This window comes from Pteropus vampyrus, unplaced genomic scaffold (assembly GCF_000151845.1).
Source record: "Pteropus vampyrus isolate Shadow unplaced genomic scaffold, Pvam_2.0 Scaffold18, whole genome shotgun sequence".
NCBI classification, from domain to species: Eukaryota; Metazoa; Chordata; class Mammalia; order Chiroptera; family Pteropodidae; genus Pteropus; species Pteropus vampyrus.
In genome coordinates, this window is record NW_011888799.1 from 9,799,245 (window position 1) to 9,825,313 (window position 26,069).

Consider the following 26,069-nt stretch of genomic DNA (forward strand, 5'->3'; position numbering starts at 1 on the left):
TGAATATCCCCCCCACTTCCCATTATGTAACAAATTGTATTCCCAAAAGAGAAAAGGGATTTAAAAATTGTCTTAAACTGACAGAGACTAAATGAAACCAATAATTTATTTCTGTAAAATAGATTTTGTGCCTAAGGTTTTTTTTTTTTTTTTTTCCCCGACGAAGACATGCTTCTGATTCGTAAGGAACTTTGCAGGGTAAACTTTGGGATTCGGTTAGCAGCTGGGCCTCCGAAGGTGGAAAGCAAGAGGGCTCACTCTCTCTCGCTGCCTCTTTTCTTTTAGGTCCCCCTCTGCAGAAAGCAACACCACATCGCCGCCTCGGAAAGTGGGGCAACCCAGGCTCACTTTTCCTATCAGCGAAAACTCTTTGTACCCATCTAAGGCGACAAACCACACAAAACTTCCGTTTCAGCTGTTCCGAACTCACGGCGGAGGACTAACTGCTACTCCTCCGGATTCTTCTCTCTTCCGCTCGCCGCACCTGGACGCCGGCGACAGGCGAACCCCCGGCCATGACGTCACCGCACCTGGCACCAGCCGGGGGCCGGGTGGTGAGCCGGGAAGCGGCGGGGGCGGGGCAGGGAGAACAAGGGATTCTCGCGAGATTTGCCTCCACCCGGCCCAGCTCCGACACCTTCCTCGCTTCGGTCCCGGTTTCCACCTTAGTCTTTGGCGTCGCGTTCTAGAACGGCAGGCAGTGAAAGAGAGGCGAGGGGCGGGCTCCGAGGCTCGGCCGGCGCTCGGGGTGGGAGCCAGCGGCCAAGACGAACCGGCAAGTCCCACCCCCCTGCGGGTGCGACCGAGAGTGGGAAAGCCGCCATCTGGACGGGCGGGGGAGAGCCCTCCCGCTGTCGCGGCTCCGGCGGAGAACCAGCGCGAGTAGCCGCCGCCTCTTCCTCACGGCCGCGCTGACGAGACTGTCCAGGGAGCGCCGCGGGCGGATGGAGGCGCCTCCTCGTCCCGCCTGAGCTCTGGAGGGGCAAGAGCGGAGCGCAGGGCCGGCCTCCTGCCGCGAGAGCGGCCGCGCGAGCAGCTGGAGGAGGAGCAGCGGCGCTGGGCTTCTCCCTGCCGGCGTCCCCAGCATGGGTAAGAGACTCGGGGGGCGCTTCCCATCGCCCGGCCGACCCTCCCTTTCGGGAAGGCGGTTCCCCTTCTCGGTCTCCGCGGGGAAGAGACGCGCGCGGAGACGCGCGTCTGCCGCTGCCGGCAACACCGAACCCTCCCGTCCGCCCCTCCTTCTTCTGCCTTCCACCTTGCTCTTTTGGCGGAAAAATTAGTCGGAGGGTTTGCGGGTTCTTCCTCTCGCGCTCCCCTCCCCGCGTCTTTTTCTGCTCTTGGGAAAGGTGAGGAGATGGGGGATAGGGGTACCCAGTCACCTCTCCTCGCCCACTGTCCAGCTGAACTCAGCCTGGAGTTTCCCTCTCTTCCCCAGCCTCTTCTTCCCTCCCCCATGGGGGAGGGTGATTGAAAAACTTGATAAAAGTAGCACTTTCAACTTCTTTATCTTCTACGAGGCTTTGTATAGATTGGCTTAATTTTTTTTTTTTTTCGTTTTTCCTTGTTTGTTTGTTAGGCAAGGCAATTCCCTCCCCCTCTTTCGCCCTGCTAAAACTTGCAAGGGATGCCTCAATGCCAGGGAAGCTTGAGTATTTTCTCCGTTTCTACCTGTGCAAATATGTTGGCATTTAAATATTAAATCTCTTAACTGAGGACTGGGTTTGGGTTTGATAGAATTTCTGTGTTGAACCCTTTGAGAAGCAGTTTCCTGTTTGGAGTTAGACTTCCTTGCTAGAGGAGGGAAAAGTACAAAGCTTTATATGTTATTTAGTATTTTAAAGCTTTGCTTGGAGCTAGAGAAAGCAGAATGTGGCGCAGCCTGGTTTGAAAGGGAGTTTTGAGGAGTAGTGTAACAATTCTTTTGATAACAAAGTGCGGTGTGGGGTAGGCACTATCTCCCTTAATCCTTGAAAAATTAAAAGCAATTTAAAAGTGAGCTGCTTAAAAAAAAAGTGTGCCACCTTAAAGCATAAATTTGCGTCACCGTAAGGCATAAGCATGTTCTGTGGGAGTAATCTTAATTTTGGTTTTGTAGAATAAATTAGGAGGATACTATCACTTTTTTGCAGCTGTGAGTTGGTACTGCTTTATATCAACAAACTATTAACCAAAATTAATAATTTATGAAACTAACAAATGATTTAGAAGCCGGACAGATACAGAATACTGCTGATGTGGCACTTTCTGCCCACACATTGTTTTGCGGGGAATGCTTTAAGCGTAGTGTTTATAGACACTCGCCTTGCTCTTCTGTGATGTCTTAGGCTTTTTATGTTTCTGTTCCCCCATCTCCGTCTTGCTTTCAGATAACTTTTGTACTCTAAATGCTCTTGAACCCAAACCTTTGGTATTTGGAACTGTCACATGAATTACTTTCTAATTGATTAGTTGAGCTTACTGGGTGATTGAGAGTTTATTCCTTTAAGCATCAAATTATAAAACCACTTAAACTGCTTTGGATGAAAATCATACTAAAATTAAATATGCAATTCTTTTCTGTCTTGAATAGGATGCAAAATATAATTAAACCTCTTGATGACCTACAGTCATAATTTGTGAAGTCAGGTACTTTGATGCCTTGAGGATCTGTTAATTGGACTGTTGATGATATTCCTTTGCATTTTGAAGTTTCATATTTGTAGTTCTTACAAGTGAAAAATACGTACTCTTCCTTACTGTGTGAGATCCTCTTGAGAAAAGTAAATGAGTATCAATACTTGAACATTGGATTAACTATTTTAATTGTCCAAGGGCCTTTTCTTAGTGACTTCTTGCTGAGTTCTGGTTAGGTGAGTTGCCAGATTATCTTGGTAAAGTATGTTGTTTGCATACTCTCACCTTGACTGCCCACAGTGTGTTTTGAAGGTTGGTTACTTAGGTGCATTTGTAGTTAATTTTTGAAAGATATTTGTCATACATTTCCATATGAATGTATACTTTAAATTTACTGGTTATGTAATCTTTCATATTAAAATTATCAAAATGATTTAAAGGGAATTTCCTCTTTAATATAAATCTAATTTGCTTGGTTTTGTTATCAACAGTCTTTATTTCTTATGATTTAAGATAACAGCTTAAAATATTTACATGATATTTTTCCTGGTTTGTCACAAAATGAAAAAACCTTTAATTTTTTGTTTTGAAATAATTTGGATATCTGTGAAGTGATGGGTCCTACATTTAGGTGGTACGGGTAAAGAATTAAGAGTGTGGGCTCTGGACTGGGACAGCTTAAGGTCAAATCCTGGCTCTTCCACCTACTAGCTGTTGTGACTAAGTTACTTAATCTCTGCTTCAGTTTTTTAATCTATGAATGTGATTAAAAATATCAACTTCATAGGTTGTTAGGAAGATTGAATGAGCTAATACTTGTAAAATGCTTAGAATAGTTGCAGTGCTGGTTGCTGTTATTTTCATTTTTATAATTCTTGAAAAAGCAATTCTCAGGTTTTGACCTTGATTAGAAGCAGCATATTGTATTTAAAGGATCAGTGGGATGAGGTGGTTTTTTATTAATGCAGAAATTGAATTTTACTTGTTGTATCTCTACAAAAATTATGTAGGAAGATACTTTCATTTTTGAGTATATACTATGGAGAAAGTTTATTATTGGTAGTAAGTTTAGTAATTTAGGAAAAACTAAGTAGGATGGGTACTATTAGAGACTTATATGTATTTTATGTTAAACTAAAGCACTGTTTTTAGTTTCTACATTATAAATACATCGAGGAACTTTGAGGCATTATGTGTGAAAGAATTTGGAGAGAGCTTTAGAGAGAGAGGCAATAGTTATTTTTCTTGGAAAGTACAGATCTTCATTTTGTAGTGGAATAAGAGAAAACAAATGGTACAAAATGTCACTACATGTGAACTTTTATTTTTGAAAAAGTAAGTGAATTTTAAGGACTGAATTTTTATTTTAGATAAGGTTATGAACTTTTTAGTTTAAATTATTTTTTATAAGATCACATATGTAACAAGTTCAGCATGTTTAAACTATGAGGTAGTTTTAATGGAGAAAAATATGCAATCGGTTTAGAAATGATATATGCAATTATATATTTGAGTGATTTATTTCTTTATTTTACTTCGTTGCATCGTTTGGAGAAAATCTTGATTCATACAGATAAGTAGTGGCAAGTGGAAATTGCCCATTAATGGTTTACCTTTCAGTCTTAGGATTTACTTCAATTAAACTAGGAGCATAAAAGAGGAATATTAGGAAACTTGTTTTGAAGTTGGGTCTCTAGCAAATCTAATGATCATTTTTATTATTTAGTAAGTACTCATAGTCAGATTTTTCTAAGTATCAAATTTCGAATATTTCTAATTCAATAAAATCACAATGTGAAAATTCACATTCATGATATTTTATATTTTCCTATAGAAACTAGCCTAAAATTTGCTATGTATTTCTCTAAATGAGGGTTTTGCAAAATAAAATGGCACATTAATAAGATGACCTAAATTATAAGGCATTTAATATAAAAGTTATAAAATATGAAGTGCGTTTGGTTCATTCCATATTGCCAATCAAAAATACCTCCAATTTTTTGATATATAATCCAAATTTATGGTATTTTTTCCTCCCCTCCTCAATCATGGACTATTCTATTAAATGTATTTTAAGTATCATAAATGTTTAATTTTTCAGTACATAGAAATAAATGGTGTCTTGTCAAGGGCTTGAAGATAGGCAAAGAAAGAGATGCAGTGATTCTTGATTTGGGTGAAAATAGGAAACTGCAGGTCTGCTTCCTAGGTGAACTGGTAAGGCATGGTGTGAGAGATCTGAAGAGTTTCAGTTTGTGTTCAGAAAAGAAAGAGTGAATAAAACCTAATATGTCATTGAAATTTAGGTAAATTGGGTAATCATTACGATTGAACTGTGACTTGCTTAGTTGTAGGATTTGGTATCCAACTACTAGGCAGATTGACCTCAAGCAAGATATATGTCTTTCTAAATTGGGGAGAGGCCAGAAACCGGTCTTGGAAATCTAGATAGTGGTTCGTCCATATATGCCTACGGTCAGCCCGTCAGCATGAGAGATTTGTATAGTAGAAGGCAGTGTAGACAGATAGTTGGAGCAGGCCAACTTGGTGTGGGAGTTGGGATGGTGGTTGATAGTAGGCACTAGGTAGAGGTTCAGATTGGCATCTTGGGGGAAAGAGGAAGAAATGGGATTTGGTTGTAGGCCTTGAAGACATAGCTACAGGAAAGCAAAACCAGACAGGGTCCAAGTTTCTTATGAAATAGAAAAGGTAGACACATTTGTTTCCAGGATCAGCTTGGTTATTGGAATTGTTTGAGATGAGCCAAGCAGTAAATTGACATGATGCCGAACTCCAGCGCTATAGATCTTATGTGTATTTTTTTTTTTTTTTTTTGTCTTGGGACCATATTAGTTATCTACATTAGTAGATGGGTCTATAAATGTGATATAAATGGTCCTGGATAACTGGGGTGAAATGGGATCCTCTATCTAAATACTTGAGGATATTCTCTGGTCACAGTCTAGCACTCCCTTTGTTTACTTGGCCTCAGGGATTTAATGTGTCTGATTTTTCTTTGCTGTGATCTCTTTCACCTGAGTCCTCTCTTTTTAGACTCAGTGCAGAGCAAATTACAAAGTTTCAGCATATCAGTCAGTTTCAGAAACAAGCATACAATCCTTGAGTGTTAAGTATTCATAACTGCCAACATAATAATAAATGGCCAGGTAAGGCATAAGAATCTTGAAAGTACTACTAATTTTTGGCCTCTTGGTTTCACTGAAGTGGTGTTAGGCAGATATTAGAAAAACTTTTGTTTTGTTTTATTTCATTTTCTTTTTATCTTTTCCTTTTCTTTTCTTTTTTTAGTGTAGTGTGCTTGCTTGTCCTTTTCAGTCTTCCCTCACACTTCTTCCATCTCCCATCTCACTCTCCATAGCTTTCTTTTAGATTTAAGTTAGATATTCAGACAAGTTCACAGTCATTTATTACCACTGTTAAGCAGATAGGATTTTCTTCATAATCTTAATAGGGCTTCTCTGACCTGAGACTGTGCTATATGTAATACTTTTTCAGTCATAATCTTGGTTTTTAGTCCGAAGTGAGGTAGGCATTTTCTTTCTGGGCTCTTAAATGTTCTCTCCTTTGCATTAAATTTGACATTACTTCCTTTTAGTTTTGTTTTGGATTTTGTTTGTTAGTTTCTGAAGGTCTCAAGTGCCTGGATATTCTACTGTCTAATTCAACTGAAAGCATATTTACTAGTTGTTTGCTCTTAAAAGAGCTTTTACTCTAAGACAAAACTCTTTTTTTAAAAATTCATTGTTCTAAATTTACATCTAGCCTAAGATGTTGATTTAGAGTCAGATAAGGCAGTGCTACGGGCTCTTTCTTTCCTGGACCTATTTATGCTATATCAGTCCTTTCCAGTACACTTGAATTTCATAATCTTTCAAATTTTGTATACTTTGTTAAACTTCTCTTCATGACTCCATTTTGTTGCTCAAATAATTTGCAAGGCAGAGATGACAAACATGGGATCCTAAATTCCAATGCCTATTTTAGTGCCACTTAGTTCAGTTTCTTTTTAATGATTTAGTGTCAAGGTAATTAAAAGACAGTGACTGTGGCATGTAATCACTAGGAGTTTTCTAGTAAAAAAATATTTCAAATATGGTAACAGTAACAGTTACCATGAACACTAAGAGAAAGGTTCTGTCACAAAGTCACATCAAGGAAAGGAGCTTTAGATGAGAGATTATTAATCAAGAAGAATTTGCTTTAATATGAGCAATGTGATTGATGCGGTGCTAGGAACTAGAGGAATTAGGACAAATACAAGTTTTGGTGCTGCATGTAGTTTACAGCAGTATTGGCAATGGGGGTGGGGATAAGGTGGGGGGGTGGATATTGAATCATCTGGATTTTTAAAAAATTTTCCACAACCCCTGGAAACTATGATATAAATACTCCTGCCTCTCCCTCCCTCCACTTGTTGATGAGTGTCATGAATGTGTTGGGATGGTTTACAGTGTTGTAGTAAGAATAAGACTTGTGAATAATTAGAAATTCAAACAAGAGAGGAAATGTAATACATTAAAAGGATATATGGCAACATCAGAAATGTTAAAATGTGCTAGGGGAAGCATAAAGAAGATCAGGATATAGATTTCTACATTGGAAGGATTTATTCATCTCTCGTTAGTTTGACCAGTGACATAGAGAGTACTTGACAGTAGCCAGGATATTTTTTTCCTACTCCTGGCACCGAGTCTAGAGTGAAGCACACTTTCAGTTGGACTGATGTCTTTAAGATCCTTTTACCTGAAATATTAAAGCTGTTTTAACCTTCTTAGTATCTATCAGTGCCCCAGTACTGAGGAGGCCAAAACTTTACCCAACATCTAGACAGGCTTTATTAGCTATTAACAGTGTTATTCCTAGAGTATTTATCATGGTTATTGTAATAATCAGGTGCAAAATTGTTTTGGATTATAGATATATAAGTTCATATATTTTTAAAATTGAGACCATTTATAGTCTTGATTAAAATAGCGTAATGTTTTAAGGAGACATTTAAAGTTGGTCATTCAAATGTATATAGTCTTTATGTTTTTTAATTTTTATTTAGAAATGTGATTTGCTAGTATCAAAGTTTTTGTATTAGACTTCCATTAAAATTACTGCTCTGCTGCAGCAGGTTGCACTCTGATGAGTATTTCGCCTTACTGTTTTGGAGTGCGTGTGTGTGTGTGTGTGTGTGCGCGCGCGCGTGCACGTGCACATATGCTTGCACACGTGCATCTGTGCACGCTATATAAAATAAAGACTCCGATTTTACTTACCTCCTGATTAGATCATTCTTATCAAATATGTTTTATGAATCAGTTTAAAAAATTACCTTAAATGATGAAAATAAATCTGTTGAGAGTTCAGAATTTTCTGAATGAATGTTAAGTGGAAATGTAAAAGCTTTATTTTAAATTTCAAGATAACCCCTTTCTCACAAAAATATCCTAAATTTCTTATATTCTATAAAGCCCAATTTAGTTTATATTAGAACCTCAGTTTAAAGCCTAAATAAAAACTCTTGTTATTCATTTCATCTATATTGACCTTTCTTGCCCTGAGCTCATTAATGCCAGAGACCACATCACTTATTCTATTTAAAAAATTTAACACCCTTAATGACTAGCAGAAAATAGTGAGCCTGCTATGTGTCTACTAAGTCTGTTATTCAATAGTACCTTAATTTGGAGTAATTGGGGAGAGGATGCCAGCCTAATGAATAATACAAAATGTAAATATATTGAAATATGTCCACCTAAACCAGACCAACAGAACGTTGCCTAATGGAGCTCCTATTTCAAGTCGGTGGATGAGTTCTAACTTTCATTTTAGAAATAAACTCTTTAATCCTTTCTGTATGACTCATTGAGGCTCTTAAGTCCCTTTAATAGAGACTCACTAATCTGGGATATTAAGCTTCTTGTCAGATGGGCCTGCTGATTGCCTTCCCTATGTATGTTACGTTGATGTTTCCTGTTTTGCAGATGAGAAACATTTCTTTATGAGTCTCTAGTTTATCATGTTAGACAAATTTAGGCATAAAGGTTTAATTTGCTTAAAAGTTTGTTTTAAATAATGGAACAATATTTGTTAAACTGTAAAGTTATACCATCTTAGTGGGTACTTAGAAGCAGATATGCATATGTTCTTTGAAACATAGTGAATTGATCAGTTACATGTAAATTTAAAATTTTCTAGTAAGCTATGTTAAAAAAATAAAAGAATGGGAAATTAATCTTAATTTGTTGGCTTTGTTGGGTTAAAAATACATTATTTCAACATATGTTCAATATAAAAAGTTATTGTGATAGTTTACATTGTTTTTCTGTTTTTGAATTTGGTGTGTATTTTATGTTTATATAACATCTCAGTTTGGACTAGGTACAATTCAGGTGCTTAGTAGACATCTGTGGCTGGTGGTTACCAGCTGGACAGTACAGTTTTAGAATATAAACCTTATTAGGTTTGTTTTGAATCTAATTTAACTTTATGAAATTATTTTAAAAGTGTTATGCAACTGCAAATTTTTATAAGGAATTGTACTATTTTAGGGTTTGTTAATGATAAACTGTTTTTGATCTTACTTGATTAATTCTGCATTAGATATTTAGTCATGATTTATTATAATTAAAAACTTAAGTACATTTTCTCATGGAAAAAATGTTCAGTTTAGTGGATTGCATATAATAGCTCTGAAGTTTATTTCATTCTGTTTTCTAAATAAAATGTGGATTTTGGCACTTGGCCTACTATTGTATTAGATTTGAAGCTTTTGAATGACATTTGGATTGTTACTTGAAGGTATAATTTGGCTTTAGTAATAATAGAGCTGTTCTTTCAGTTTATAGTGCTTACCTTTTGAGATACGTAAGATTAAGAGTAGTATTTCACAATAGATGAATGTTGTTGGTCAAAAACTGAAAAGGAAAACACATAATTATTGGGGATCTGATAAGTTCTCAGAAATGACATGGGGAAACATTTCAGAAACCTGTAAATTTTAAACGTAAAATTTTGCACAGACCTTTGTGATGGAATTTTTCTGGCCGAAGGGTCTATGTCTTTTATTGGCTTTTCAGTGTGCTCTGTGATCTGAAAAAAATTCTGAAGGACTGTTAAATAGCTATGATGTGATTTCTTTCTCACATTCTAACATTTCTACTTCTTTTTAATCAGTCATATTCCACGCTAATTGTTTTTTCCCAGAAAAATAGTAATTACAATTCTATTTTGTCAGTAAATACTTTGGCTTAAATTTGACAGATGTTTTTTGAGATCTTTGGACACATCAGTCAGCACAGACAGAAGCATTCAAAATAAAAAGGTGAGCAATATCCTTGCACTCCATTTGCTTAATTATTAGGGAGATTGCAGTACAGTATTGTATAGGTGTTAATATTTAGCGAGTATTTACTAGGTAGTACTTTGGTCTAAGGCATTGTTTCAAGCACTTCACAGATGTTACCTCATTCTCACAGCAAATTACACATTTTTGGGTACTGTAATTTTTCTTATTTTACGGATTAGGAAACAAGCACGGAAATAGTAATTAGTACTGAATCCAGGCAATTCTGTTTCAGTGCTTACACTCTTAACTACTATAAAATGTGGAATTAATTTCTAACTCTTCCTCTGAGAGGTGTCATTTGAGTAACAGATAATAGGCATTCATGATTCTCTTATCCTGCTCTACCTTTTTTTTTTAATCCATTCTGTCCACATTGTAACTTACTGTGTAATTTCCTTATTTCCTGTTTATCATTTATTTCTGTTTCATCTTTTTAGAATATAAACTCCAGGAGTGCAGAAAGCTCTTTTTTCCCCTTAGATGTATCCGAGTGCCTAGAACAAGTGCTTTCAGTAGCAGTCACTCAAATATTTGCTGAATGAGATTGAGTATGATTATACTTCTGTTGAAATAAGAATTTACAATACACCATCTTTTTAATGCTACAAATAGCTCTTGCGTACATACTACATGTCAGGCACTGTGATGGGGCTTGGGAATACAAAGATGAGTAAAACATAGTCCCTTGCTCTTAACCCTACCTAGCCAGATAAATTTTATTTTTTTGTAATTTGAATTTAACACATTTCATTCTAAGAATTTAAGTTATTGCTTTTTGTATTTATGCATTTTTGGTGGGTGCAAGGAAACATGCAGAAATTCAAATGATTCAAATTTTTTCATTATTCCGATTATTCTTAGAGGTTCTTGGAGTTAACTCCGTTATGTTTATAAAAGTCTACTTAGAAAGCGAGTGAAATTGTCTTTTATAGCAACTTCCCATTTTTCGTAAGCTTAAAATTTATTAGCCGATGTTTTGCAGTTTATTAACATTCAAAGAATACTTAAATGCTAGGCATTTTATTGAGCACTTAATCCCCACAAGAGCATTCTGGGGTAAAACATCATTGTTTCCAGTCTTCAGGATCAGAAATCGAAGTTAGATTGTTACGCAAGATCAGAGACAGGATGTCAAGAAGGCAGGATCAAAATTGCATTGGTCCGATTTCAAAGCGTGTCCTTTTCATTATTTCTTAAAACACTTTGAGAAAGGGGAGAATGTTGAGCTAAAAAGAGCAAGAAATATGATTTGAAATTACTATCTTAATGTGGTTTAAAAATAAAGAAATTTAAATATTTATCACCTAAAATGGTGGATGGTATTACACATTGCTCATGTATTTGGGTAACTATTTTCTCTTAAAAGACTTAAATTTTAATTGTTACACATTTGTCTTTTACGTAGGTATCAGGATTTTTTTGCTGATTTCTATAAACTATGACAAATATTATGTATTTTTAATCTGGGTTGAAATGTACTTAAAATTAATTTCTAGTGTTTTTTTCAAAGTTAATAGAGGGAATAAAAATATGCATGAAGAATATTCAGTTGAATTTTTCAACTTTATGCTCTTTAGATGGATTTTGTGTATTGTTTTTAGGATTTATTTTGGGAGGTGCCATTAATCACACGTGCATGATAATTTTTTTGTTTGGGACTAATTAAGTAGTCTGAGATTAAATCTTTTTGTTTTTCAAACTTTGATTAAGGTTATTTTTGTGGGTATCTGTCACATGTTGGTCTGATTTAGTGATGTTAAAAGGAATGTAATACTATAAAAAATTCCTTATACCACGTTTTATTCTTTTCTTTTTGAATATGTGTTAAGAGTGTACAGTACTATGCAAACATGCACTCTATTTGAAATACAAAAAAGGAGGAGTGGGTTTTATTTATATCTTAAGAATGATTGGATTTAACTTATCTCTCAAATGCTGCTTATCAGTTCTATATTTAAACAAACTGGAGGAAATAAATGACAGAAATTGTAATATATATTAAAAAGACTTAAGCGATGATACTGGCCTTTTTATTAGTATTTTGACTAATGGATCTGGGGAACTTTAGGGGACTTAAATAATGAAAGGTCATCGGTTAATGGCATTTCTCCATTTATGGTAAAGGTAGTCCTAGAAATAATGAAGTTTCTAATAAAGATTTTTTGCGTTATGGTAAAAAATAAACATTTAATCCTAGAAACAAAAGTAAAAATAATTTTTCTTTCTTTTTTTAGTAGAAAATAAGGAATGTAACCATTAAAGTGTTTTTATTATATTCTTCTTTGGCAGTAAAGCTTATAATTGTTTCGAATTTATAGTGAAGTTTGTTTTTGTTAATTTTTGTATAACTTTCTGTATTTTGTCCTTTGCTATAATAGACAAAGGTTAATGCTCAATGGTATGATATAACCAGTGGCATTATATTGAATAAGTTTGATTTGACAGATCCAACTAAATGCCATTGTGATATTTTGTATTGACAGAAACCAAAGTAAACATTCCATAGTGAATGCCCATATAACTCAAACCTGTTTGAAATTTGTGTAAATTGTTTATATAATTTTTTAATGAAGTGATTTTTCATTATTAAAAGAATACATGTTTATTAAGGCAGAACAGTCGGAAAATTTTTATAATATTGCCATCAATATTTTTGTGCATAACCTTTTAAGAATTTTCTGGATTTTAAGATTTTTAAGGTTGATTTTCAGATATTCTTTTAAAATATCACTACTTTCTTAATTATAAGTGTTTTTACAAATACGCTTAACAACCAGAAGACTCTTTAAAAAATATTCCACCAATACCCCGCACGTGAAGTCAAGTTGTTAAGTAAAAATGTTTCTTCTTTTTTTTTAAAGTGAGAATAAAGTTCTTAGAGTGAACATACTTCATTTTAAATCACTTTATTTTACTTGTTTGTCAATCTAGATTTTTATATTTTTCTCTTTGGTTCTTAAATATGCTTTTAATTCTTTGCCTTGTTTGCTGCAAATATTTATTTCCAGTTTCTACCTTGTTTGCTTTGAAATTTCGATTGCTTTGTTTGCCTTAAGTTTAGAAATTTCTCCTCTTTCCACAGTTTCGATACTCACTTTTATTTCCTTCCCTCCCTCCTTTCCTCCCTCCCTCCCTCCTTCCTTCTTTCCTTCCTTCCTTTGTTGCTTCTGTGTTAAGAGTTCTTTTTTACTCAACTAGAATTATGGGATATGGTGTGAGATGAAAATAGATATATCGCATGTTTCCCTTATACAATCTTTTTCAACCTTGGCAATATTGTGTTGACATTTGATCCAGATTATTTGTTGTGGGGAGGCTGTCTTGTGCATTGCATTGATGGATGCTTAGCAGCATTCTTAGCCTCTAACCACTAGATGCCAGTAGCATTTCTCAAGCTGTAGCAAGCAAAAATGTCTCCAGACATTGCCAAGTGTGCCCTGTGGGGCAAAATTTTGTTGGTTGAGAACCATTGCACTAATATTGCCAAGTATCCTCTGTGGGACAAAATCATCCTGGTTGTGAACCATTGACCTAATAATGTAAATTAGTTCTGAATTTATATGTTATAAATCTAGGTATCCTGAGAGAAACCGAGTTACTAATTTAGCCCTAACGCTTATGTGTTCTGGGACAAAGCTTGAGGTTAAGACCTCATGCTAAGAGCTTTTTAGTGGGACAGTTGTGTATAGGCTTTTATGCGAATGTAAACTTTACTTCTCCAGAGAGAGAGAGAGAGAGAGAGAGAGAGAGAGAGAGAGAGTGTGTGTGTGTGTGTGTGTGTGTGTGTGTGTGTGTGTGTGTGTGTGTGTGTATATATATACACCTAGAAGTAGGATTGCTGGGTCTTATATTAAGTATACGTTTAACTTTATATGAAACTGCCAAACTCTTTTTGTGAGTTGCAACTGATTCACATCCTTGTTAGAATTTTTTTTATTTTAGCCGTTCTAATAGATATGTAGTAGTAGTATCTTATGGTGTAGAATTGGCAGATTTCTTCTTTAAATATTTGGTAGAATATACCAGGAAAACCATCTGGGCCTTGAGATTTTTTTTTCCCCCCGAAAAGTTTGTAACTACATATTGAATTTTAAAAATAGTTTATTCGCATTATCTGAAACTACTGAAGTACCAAAACTCTGAGGTTTTTCTATACATGTATCTTATTTGTAGTTTTCCCCTATTATAATTTTTTTAATGAATGTAAAGTCTCTAGTTATATCCCCTCTTTTATTCCTGATATAGGTAATTTGGATCTTCTAATTTTTTTAGTTCTCGATTATTTTTCTAGAGATTTATCAATTTTATTGATCTTTTCAAATGACCAATTTGGGTTCTATTGATTTCCCCCTTATTTTTATGTTTTCTCTGGTTTCAGTTGAACATTTTATATGATTCCATTTCATGTCTTCTTCGCATATCAATTATACTTAAATTATTTTAGTAGCTGTGCTAGGATTTTTAATACACATATATAAGTAAGTTCACCTTTAAATAACACTGTACCACTTCATGTGTAATATAGGTACCATAGAGTATGTTCGCAGTTCCTCCTTTTGCTTTTATGACATTGCTGTAATTCATTTACCTGTCTGAATGCTGTAATCACCCAATACATGGTTACTATTATTATTTTAAACAGTTATCTTGTAAATCAGTTAAGAATAAAAAATAAAAGATTTTGTTTCACCTTCACTTATTTCTTTGCCATCACACTTCCTTTATGTAGATTTGAGTTCTTTTGAAGCACTATATTAACATTTCTTTTGAGGAAAGTCTGGCAATGAATTCTTGGTTTTGTTTGAGAAAAATATTTCTTTTCCATTTTTGAAGGATAATTTCACTGGATATAGAATTCTAAGTGGTAGTTTTTTTCTTTCAATGCTTTAAATAGTGTACTTTTCTTGTTTAAGTGTTTCCGAAGAGAAAGAAGCCTGATGGAATTCTTATCTTTGTTCCTCTGTAGACAAGGTGTTTTTATCTTATGGCTCCTTTCAAGATTTTCTCTGTCTTTGGATTTTGGCAGTTTGAATATGGTTTGCTTAGGTGTGGACTTTTCCACAATTATCCTGTTTCGTGTTCTCTGAGCTCCCTTCATGTGTACTTTGGAGTATGTTACTAACTTTGAAGAATTTCTAGCATTATTACTTATTTCTTCCACTGTTTCCTCCTCTTTCCTTTTCTGTCATTTGAATTACAGATATGTTATATCTTTTGAAATTGTTCCACAGTTATGGATGTTCTTTTTTTTTTTTAATTTTTTTTTCTCTTTGTATTTCAGTTTGGGAAGTTTTTGTTGACCCATCTGAAAGCTTACTGACTCTGTCCTTGGCATTGTCTGGACTGCTGATGAACTCACCAGTGGGATCCTTTATTTCTGTTACCGTGTTTTTGATTTCTAGTGTTTCCTCTTGATTATTTCTTAGTTTCCATCTGTTTACCTGACCCACTGTTCTTGCATGTTGTCTGTTTTTTTCCATCATCACCCATAACATATGAACCATAGTTATTGTAAATTCCCTGTCTGATTCCAAAACACGTTATATTTGGAATCAGATCTGATGCTTTGTCTTTGTGTCTTTTCTTGCCTTTTGAAAGCATGATGTGTAATTTTTTTATTGAAAGTTAGACATGCTGTATTAGGTAATAGGAGCTGAGGTAAATAGGTCTTTAGTGTGAGGTGTTATATTAATCTTGCTAAGAGTTGTGCTTTGTTTAATATTTGCTCTTGCTGTAGGTGCCAGAGGCTTCATATTCCTTTAGTGTCCTTGTTTTTGTCTCTCCTGCTGTCTTTGGGTTTCCCTAAGAACTCTTTCTCAGATAATATCTGCATTGTACAACTCTTTCAGTAGCAATTAACTCATACTGGAGCCCCATTGGTGTGGTGGTAAGGTGTAGGGCAGTGGAAGCATCTTATAATTTTAGAATTAAATCTCAAACTTTTAGTGGGTCTATGTTCTGAGACTGTGACCTTTACAAGACTTTCTTAGCTCCTTCCATCTCCCTGCTCCCACATGAGACAGAATGGTAAGAGGGGATTGGAATCTGAGAAAAGCCCTTTCCACAGGTGAGAGGTAAGGCCCTGGTAAAGTCTTTTCCCTGGAGAGAAGATATTTGATATGGAGAATGCTCTGGTTTCTGGTTATTTCACAGTGATTACTTTTACCTTCTCCCTTGTCAGAACTACAAAGAGATCTTCATGGGCTCTTTACTGTGAGAGCCCGTTGGGATTTCTAGACGTAAAACTCACAAAAGTGCTGGGCCCTTAAGACTGCAGTCTCCACTAGTTTTCCCATTATATTTTACACTCAGCCTTTAGCAGTTCATCAAAATTAGGATATAAGTGTTTGTATTAGATCGACTTTTTGTCCCCAAAATGATTTGTTCAAGTCCTAAGCCCTGGTCCTAAGCCCTTGTAAGTATGAATGTTACATTATTTGGAAATAGAGTCTTTGCAGATATAATGAAGGATCTTAGTATGATATCTTAGGTTTAGGATTGGCCGTAAATCCAGTGGCTGCTGTCCTTATTAAGAATAAGGAGAGGGAAATTCGAGACAGATACAGAAAGGGAAGGCCATGTGTGGATGGAGGCAGAGATTGGAATTATACAAGCCTGGGAGTGCCAGAAGCCAAGATAGAGATGTGGAGCAATTCTTTCATAAAGTCTTTAGAAAGATCCAACACTGCCGATACCTTGATTTCATGCTCTGGCCTCCAGAGCTATAACTGTGAGAGAATAACGTTTTAAGTCACATAGTTTGTGATAGTTTATTATGACAGCCCTGGGAAAGTAATAATAGTGTTCCTACCAGTTTATGGTTCCAGTTATTTCTACTGGAGGTGATCTAGTAGAACTTGGCTGTGACTCTCTGAATATGCCTGTCTCTCTATATCTTGTAGTGGTTTGCCCTGTGTCCTCAATTCTCCGATGGGTCCAAGGAAAGTCATTGATTTTCAGTTTGTTTAGCGTTTTTTTTTTGTTGTTGTAAGGGTGCGAGTGACAGCTTCCAAGCTTTTTACATGTTGGAGTTGAAACTCTTAAAGTATTTATTTTTTGTTTGGTATTTTAAAACTCATTCTATTATTATAGTGATTACCACATGCTTTCTTAACTTTTAAAAATCTAATGTTAACTGATACCTTTATTCTCTTTCTATACCATGCAAAGATCTTAGAATACTTTTTAGTCCTGACTTCGATACTGCTGCTGTTATTTCACTCTCAATATTTTTATTTTCCTTCATAGTATTATTAAATTGGGGTATAATGGTCATATTGTATTTCATTAGTTTTGGCTCTGTATGATTTGATATTTGTATATATTGCAAAATCATTATCACAGTAAGTCTAGTTAATGTTTATTACCATACAGTTAGGCAATTTTTTCTTGTAATGAGAATTTTTAAGATTTACTCTCAGCAACTTTCAAATATGCAGTATACAGTATTATTAACTATAGTTACCATGCTGTGTATTACATCTCCAGGACTTAATTATTTTATGATTGACGTTTTATACCCTTTGACCACCTTCACCTTTCCTCATCTTTTAGTGTGATACAGTACCACTTGTTTGTTTTTGCTTTCGTTGCCTTTACTTTTGATGTCAAATTAAAGAAAAATCTGCCAAGACTGATATCAAAAAGCTGACAGCCTGTTTTCTTCTAGGCGTTTTATGGTTTCAGATTTTACATTCAAGTTTTTCATCTATTTTGCGTTAATTTTTGTGTTATTATTTTACTCTGTGTATAAAACTATATATTTACAGCTTCTTTTGCTTATTTTTTCCTTTCCTTATCTGACATGTTTCATATTGGATCTTTTTCCTTTTCTTTGCTCTAGAGTGTCTTTTAGTTTCTCTCAGTTTTTGCTGACCAGAAATGTTTATTTTTCTCTTGTTTTTAAGGGTATTTTCTCAAGTGTTGTTTGTTGTGTAGCCTGTCTTTTTATTTGCCTCTTCTAAGATATTTTTCCTCTTTGTCTTTTTTTTGTTGTTGCAATTTTACTTTTTTGAGTTTGAGATTTCTTTTTGTTTATTCCGTGTGGAATTGTTTAGACTTCTTGATTACATGGACTGATATCTTTTATAAATTTGGCGAATTCATAGCTATTAACTTTTCAGATATTTACTTTTTAGATTCTCCTTCTGGGACCCCACAGTTAAATGCGTTAGACTGTCTTTGTATATCTTCTATGTCTCTTACAGTCTTTTTTTATATTTTCCATATTTTTGTGTGTCTCAGCTTCATTTTGGTTAGTTTCTGTTTACCTGCTTTAGTTTTAGCTAGTTTTCTGCAGCTGTACCTAATATATTTTTACTCATCCATTGAGTTCCTAATTTGGTTATTGTCTTCATCAGAAAATACCTGTGTAGTTCTTTTTCAAGTTTGCATTCTTACTGTGTACAATATTCAACTGTGTGTCAGTTTTCAAGCTGAATTTTTTATCTGTGAACATGGCAAACATTATTTTAAAGTCTATATCTGATAATTATAATATCGAGTTTATTGGGATGTTTCTTTTATTTCTTGTTTCTCTAAGTTTTTATTTATGATGTTTTTTTACTTTACTGGTTATCTTTGCTTATGTCTGGATGTTGTAAATTAAAAAAATATTCTTTGACACAATTTTAGGTCTAGGATATCTTCTAGAGAAGATTTTGATTACTTCTGTTTTGTCTTGAACCACAGTCCACAGTGCAGGTGTGAGGTTTCTTGAGTCATCCAAGTAACATTAAACTGGGCTCTAGTACTTGGATGCACTTATTTAGGGTCTTATCCCAAATTTTGTGTTGGTTCCTCAGAGGTACCACCCTTGATAGTCCTTGGACTATACTGCTTTACCCTAAAATTGCAGAGCTGCTGGAAGTATAGTTTAGCCTCTCATGTGTTTAGCATTGACAAATACCTCCCTGGGCAAAAGTAGCCTCAGTATTGTATTTATGATCTCTCTTGGTTCCATTCCTCACTTGGATTTCTTTTATCTGATAACGTTAGTATATTTTTAGTTTTTAAATCTTTTTAAGAAGGTGATTTTTATATTTCATCCAGCTTTTTTAGTTGTCTTTCCTGGGATAGTTAGTCCAAATTATCTAATGTTTCATTACTCTAAGGTCTTTGATGCCATATTGTAATAACTTTATTATTCCTACAGATCACATAAGTGATGTCCTGCATGAAGTTGTATAGCAAACTCTCGAATTAAAAAAGATTTTATTTAAACAGTTTTAATTTTTCAGTAAATACAGTTGTTATATAGTGTCTGGTGAGCATAGTTTTTTAGTAACTTATTTTTACCCAATTAACATTTTTATTGTAGAAACATGCCAAAGTATGGGTTACCATTTACAAGACTGCCTTCATTTCTGACACCAGCTGCAGAGTTAGGGGTTTCCCAAGATTGCTCTCACGTTTGATAATTTGCTAGAAGGACAATATGAAAGTTGTCATACTCTTGGCTCTGGTTTATTATAATAATAGGATACAGATTAAAATGAGCCAGGGGAAGAGAGAAACATGGAATGGATTCCAGGAGAGTTCCAGGAATGGAGCTTCCTGTTGTCTTCTCCCTCTGGAATCATGGACAGCATTTACTCCTCCTGGCAGTGATATGTGACAATATGCAGAATATCGCCAACCAGGGAAGCTCACCTGAGCCTTGGTGTGTTTTATTGAGAAGATACAGTTGACTGCCCATGTGACTAACCTTTAGTCTCTAGCCCTTTAGTCTCTGCATGGCCCAAAGCCCCCAACATAATTACATGTTTAGAGTATTGGTGCAGTCCCTGGGTAAACAGAGGTGCCCAAGGAACTCTAAGGTTCCCAAATAAACAAAAGCACTCCTCCTAGAGAACTTCTTCCAGGAGATGAGACAAAGTCCAGAACTTTTTTGTGTGAGATTAATTTTTTACTAAAGATGAAATAAAAGGAGATAATAAACAACATCTCAAATCCCTTCAGATGTCTGTTAACATTTTGAAATATAACTCTTTATATTTTTCTATGCATATTGGAGATTGGATTGGATTGGATTGATCATCTGTGTCTTGTCCTTGCTTTCATATTTTCTTTATGTCTCTTTGCTTTACCTTTTTTTGAAAGTTTTCTTGGATTTGTCTTCCGCCCACTCCTCCCGCCCAAAAAAGAAATTAATATGACATGTTGGAAGACATAAATTTCTAAACAGCTTTTTTTCATAGCACTCTATTCAGATTTTATGAACTTGATTAAAGGCATAACCTTGTTTTATTATGCTTTGAAGTTTTTTTTTTTTTTTTTTTTAACAAATCAAAGGTTTGTGGCAACCCTGTGTTTGGATGCATCTATTGGAGTCTTTTTTTTTTTTTAAACAGTGTTTGCTCACTTCATGTCTATGGGTCACATTTTGGTAATTTTTGCAGTATTTCAAAGTTTTTCAGTATTTTTTATGGTGATCTGTGATCAGGGATCTTTGTTACTATTGTAATTTGGGGTGTCTTGAACTGCACCCATATATAATGGTGAACTTAATTGGTAAATGTTGTTGTATTCTGACTGCTCCATTGACCAACTGTTCTCCAGTCTCTCTTCTTCTCCCTGGGTCTACCTATATTCTGACACAAAAATATTGAAATTAAGCCAGTTATAAACCTACAATGGCCTCTAAGTGTTCAAGTGAAAAAAACAGTCTCATGTCTCACTTTGAATCAAGGAGTAATTTTGAAATTTTGACTTTCAAGTCTTATTATTTAAGGAATACATTTTGTAAGGCTATAGCTGTCATGAGTAGTGATTCTTCTGATGGAACTGGGCAAAATAAATTGAAAACCTTCTGGAAAGGATTCTCCATTCTAGATGTCGTTAAGAACATTCATGGTTCATGAGAAGAGGTCAAAATAACATTAACAAGAGTTTGGAAGAAGTTGATTACAGCTCTCATGGGTGACTTTGAGGGGGTTCAAGACTTTAGTGGAGGAAGTGACTGCAGATGTGGTGGAAATAGCAAGAGAACTAGAAGTGGAACCTGAAGATGTGACTGAATTGCTATATGATAAAACATTTAACGGATAAGAAGTTGCTTCTTATGGATGAGCAAAGAAAAGTAGTTTCTTAAGATAGAATCTACCTCTGGTGAAGATGCTGTAAAGATTGTTGAAATAACAACAGAAGATTTAGAATGTTATATAAATTTAGCTGATAAAGCAGGGGCAGGCTTTAAGAGGATTGACCCCAATTTGGAAAGAAGTTGTACTATGAGAAGAATGCTGTGAAACAGCATTGCAAGCTACAGAGAAATTGCTGTGAAAGGAAGAGTCAGTGGATGTGGTAAACTTCATTGTCTTAATAGAAGAAATTGCCACAGCCACGACAGTCTTTAGCAGCCACCACCCTTATCAATCAGCGGCCATTAACATTGAGGCCAAACCCTCCACCAGCAATAAGATTATGATTCACTGAAGGCTCAGATGATGTGTAAAATTTTTTAGCAATAAGGTATTTTTTGATCAAGGTACGTGTATTTTTTTAAAAAAACATAATGCTATTGCATACAGAATAGACTGCAGTATTGTGTAAAAATAAATGCACTAGGAAACCAAAAGATATGTGTGACTTGCTTTATTGCAATATTGTCTTTATTGTGGTGGTCTGGAACTGAATCTGCAATATCTCCAAGGTATGCCTTTACATCTCTTAAGGATACAAATTTGTATTACATTTACATTTTTAAAAATTTTGAAATAGTAAGTTGTAGAAATGTTATAAGTACAGTACAAAGAATATTTTCCTGACTGATGGCTTTCTTCTGAATATTTTTTTCTGACTGATCCCTTTCTTCTGAAATTCAGGGCTTTTTCCTACTTAATCATAATCCAACTATAAAATTTAAGAAATTAACATGTATTCATGTATGGACTCATGGTTTCTTTATTCAGTGAAGTTTGTTCTGTTACTGTCGTTATTTATTATGATGCTTAAATTGTCCTGGTATGCCCAATGGGAGCCTTTTTTTGATATCACTTCTTTGTGTTCTTCGGCATCATTTCATCTTTTTTTGAGAACTTCTTGCTTTCAGGCATAATATGTTTTAGGCTTTTCTTGTTTCCTGCCTTAGCCCTGGAATTGTCTGTCTTCCGAAGGATTTCTGATTCCTTTTAGTAGAAAGTGGTGTTCATAAGATCTCAGCATTAGGTTTGCTCATTGCCATTGGGCTGGTTTCAGGCCCTTTCATTGGACAGCTAGGGTGTGTGTGTGTGTGTGTGTGCGCGCGCGCGCGCGTGCGTGTATATATTTATGTATTGAAAATATAAGTTCATGCAGATACTTCTCATTCCCATACATTATCACAGGTTTAAATCTAGCCTTTTTTCTTTATAACTCTTCTCTGACATAGACTTGGCTTCCATTATTCTTCATATATTTACTTATTTAATCAATCCCCTTGCATGTAAGCAATTTTCCATTTCTATTGTCACTGAACACCTTTACATAGACACCCTCTTCTCCTGCTTGGACTGTTAGTTCTCATTATAGGTTGCCTTCTCGCTCCCACACCACTGCATGGAACTCTGCCCTCATCTCTCTAATACCATTCTATTGTTATGTGACAATATTGCCACAAACATAGAAGTTTAAAATCATATACATTTATTATATCGTTGATTTTGTGATTCAGCACTTTGGGCGTGGCTGACTGGGTCCTCTGCAAGGCTGCATTCAAAGTGTTGGCCAGGACTGGGTTTTCAGCTGGGGAAGTACTGCTTCCAAGCTCACATGGTTGTTGGCTGTCATTCAGTTCCCTGTGGGCTGTTGGACTATGGGCCTCAATTTTTTGCTGGCTGTCAGCTGTAGACCTTCCTTAGTTGCTTGCATGTGGCCCTCTCCATTGGCCAGCTCGCAACATAGCTGCTTGTATCTTCAAAGCCATCTAATGAGTTTCTAGAAAGATGGACATTACAATCTTATGTCAAAACAGAATTCAGCATGCTTGTCATGTTCTGTTGGTTAAAAGTCAGTGATAGGCTATGTCCACACTCCAAGAGAGGGAGTTACACAAAGAAACGCGTGGGGATCAACTTAGAGTTTGTCTGACATAAGGAATATATATCTTACTATAAGAACAACTGATTACGTGAATTATACATTGTATTGAGCCTTCCACTTAAAACTTGTACTGAGCTTTATACTAAGGTAATCAAGAAATTTGCTGATGTATGCAAATATTTAAAATCATTGAAGTAAGCCTTGATGATACTGTTGCTAAACGGGCTCCTTAGTTTTATATTTACTACTATAGTTAATCGTATTTCATGAATTAAGTTTTAGACATTCATTTATTTTTCTTTTTTTAGTTGACTATATTGTGGAATATGACTATGATGCTGTACATGATGATGAATTAACTATTCGAGTTGGGGAGATCATCAGGAACGTGAAAAAACTACAGGAGGAAGGATGGCTAGAAGGAGAACTAAATGGGAGAAGAGGAATGTTTCCTGATAATTTTGTTAAGGTAAGCTCAGTTAAATATCTAGCTGTTACTTCATAGGATTTAATTTTTAACGTTAAGAAATATATATATTTAAAATTAATACGTTTAAGTCAGGCTCCCCAATACCCAGGCCGTAGACTGGTACCTGTCCGTGGTCTGTTAGGAACTTGGCCACAGAGCAGGAGGTGAATGAGGGAAGCTTCATCTTTATTTGCAGCCACTCCCCCGCTCTAGCATCACCGCCTCAGCTCTACCTCAGATCATCAGGCATTAGATTCTCATAGGAGCACCAGTTCCTGGTGCCAAAAAGGTTGGGGACCTCTGTTTTAGATGAGGTTTTGCTCTGCAGAATTTAAAAAACTAGCGGTCTAAGTACCTCTGTAATGGGTATCATTGTTGCTTGGTGTCCTGGTGGATATAACAACATTCTGTGTATTTGTATGTGTATATATGTATTATGTACCTACCTGTTTACCTGTCTTTTTAAATAAATAGTAGTTTGCATTTGGCTAGTACTTTATAACTTACAAAGTTGTTTTGCTGTGTATATTCTTATTTGAGCCTTCAAATGTCTTGTGATGTAGGGCAGATGATAGCCTCATCTTAAATATGGTGACGTATAGACTAAAAGGTTGAATGGTTTACCCAGTGTTTGCTAGCTAATAAGACATAGAATCTGAACTGAAATCCAGTGTTGTTGCCCCTTTACTCAAGTCTTATCATCTCTTGTTGCTTTTCGGTATTATAACAGTTAATCTAGCAAAGTAAAAGTTTTTCTTCAGCTACTACCAGACATTCTTTTTTTAGTAAATATCCTAGTCACCTTTGCCAGAAAACAATCAAGATTCTTAAATCTGTTATAGACTAATAAAGATCACAGTTGTTTAGAGAAGGAAAAAAGCGTAAAGATACCTGTATATTTACACTTCACTTACAGTTAGTTGTCTTTGTTTTCTATATTAGTTTTCTTATGCCCAACCACATATCTGCCCTCATAAAATGATGAGTTTTTCCGGGAAGGCCTAGATTGTGTGTCTCATTTGTTTGTTCATCTTGCACAGTATTTGTTAGAATACCCACACAAGGTGGTTATTTATTAAATATTCTGTGAATAAATTTGTGTTTATTTTAGTTGTGGTTTTATTTTTAAGTATGAACACATGCTTTATTCTGTTAATTGATTTTAGAGAAGGTGAACTAACTATACTTTACCTAACTACACTTTATCTCTTGAAATAACCAACAAAAGCTATAGTAGGGAATTGAACTTATGAGGAGGTCACTTTTGTTTTTATTTTTTATTTTATAAGTTGACTTCTTCTTCTTTTTTTTTTTTTTATGACCTAAAATGAAGTATAATGTAGATACCATGGAAATTGGAGTGGAAAACGGAATTTAGACACAGTCAAGTTTCAACTTTGCCCTTTGCAGGTGGTGTGATATAGGTCAAATCACATAATTTCTTTTCTTCAATTTAAAATGGTATATTGATGATGTATGTATAGTAAGCCATGACATTGACCTCTTATCTCTCTCCTTTTTAATGGAGAGTGGCTTTTCAAAGAAAATACAATTGACTATTAAAACGGGTGTTAAGTGTACTGACCACCTCACCTCCCCACCCTCTCACAGTCAAAAATCCGAATATAACTTTATTTCTCTAAAACTTAACTATGAATAGCTTATTGTTTATTGGAGGCTTTACTGATAACATAAATTGTTGATTAACATGTTTTGTATGTTATATGTATTTGTACAACAAAGTAAACTAGAGAAAATGTTATTATAAAAATCATAAGGAAGAAAACATACTTATATAGTATTTATTGAAAAAATTTGTGTAAGTAGACCTGCATAGTTCAAGTGTCAGCTGTATATTAAAGAATTGAATACTGGTTAAAAAAAAAAATTGAGAGGTTTTTATGTGGTTCTAATTATGTGCTGATGTATAGTTTCAGTATGGAGATGATCTATCATGGGACTCCATTTTGAAATACATTATACTTTCCTGTTTCAGTACTAATACTAGAACTTGAGTTTAATGAACTGCCTGCTAATAGAGGATACCTTTTAAGTATGCTAGGTATTAGAAGGAAGCTCAGTCTGGAATTAAAAATTAACCACAGAATACCAGATTAGAGTCAGAGACATCAGTATGAACTCATGTTTAGTCTAAAATATGTGTAGATATATACAGAAATAATTATATATGTGTGTTTTTATTCTTGGGTTCGTATACATACATATATTTCTTAGCTCTTTCTGCTGCGAGGGCCTAGAAGCAGTGACATGCCAGTAAATGCCCAGTGCCCAGATCATGGTTTCTAAATATCATTCTCCAATAAAAGGAATTTCTTTGGAGAAATGGTTGATTTTAGGGCTGTGGCAAGAAAATACAGGATGAGCCTAGGGCATCTAGTAGTGTCAGAAAGTAAGGAAGTGCTCGAAAAAACAAAATGATTGGGCCATTTGTATTGAAGGAACATAAGAGCCAACCTGAAAGAGCTCCCAGTGTTCTGAGCTAGAACAGTTTGAGCAACAGAGTAACCTAGTATTTAATTATTACCCAAAGTTGATTGTAAATATACATGAGGTCATGCTGATATAAATATGGCTGAATAAATAAGTGAG

The 26,069-nt window shown here is 35.1% G+C and overlaps 1 protein-coding gene across 1 annotated transcript in view; it reads left to right on the forward strand.

Moving 5' to 3' along the window:
• The first annotated feature begins 656 nt into the window (after window positions 1-656).
• CD2AP (CD2 associated protein) overlaps window positions 657-26,069 on the forward strand; it is a 110,850-nt gene continuing 85,437 nt past the window's right edge. The window contains exons 1-2 of the mRNA XM_023527690.1: window positions 657-1,089; window positions 23,299-23,459. Coding sequence (XP_023383458.1) covers window positions 1,086-1,089; window positions 23,299-23,459 — 165 coding nt within the window. The 5' untranslated portion in view covers window positions 657-1,085. The remainder of the gene's footprint in view (window positions 1,090-23,298; window positions 23,460-26,069) is intronic.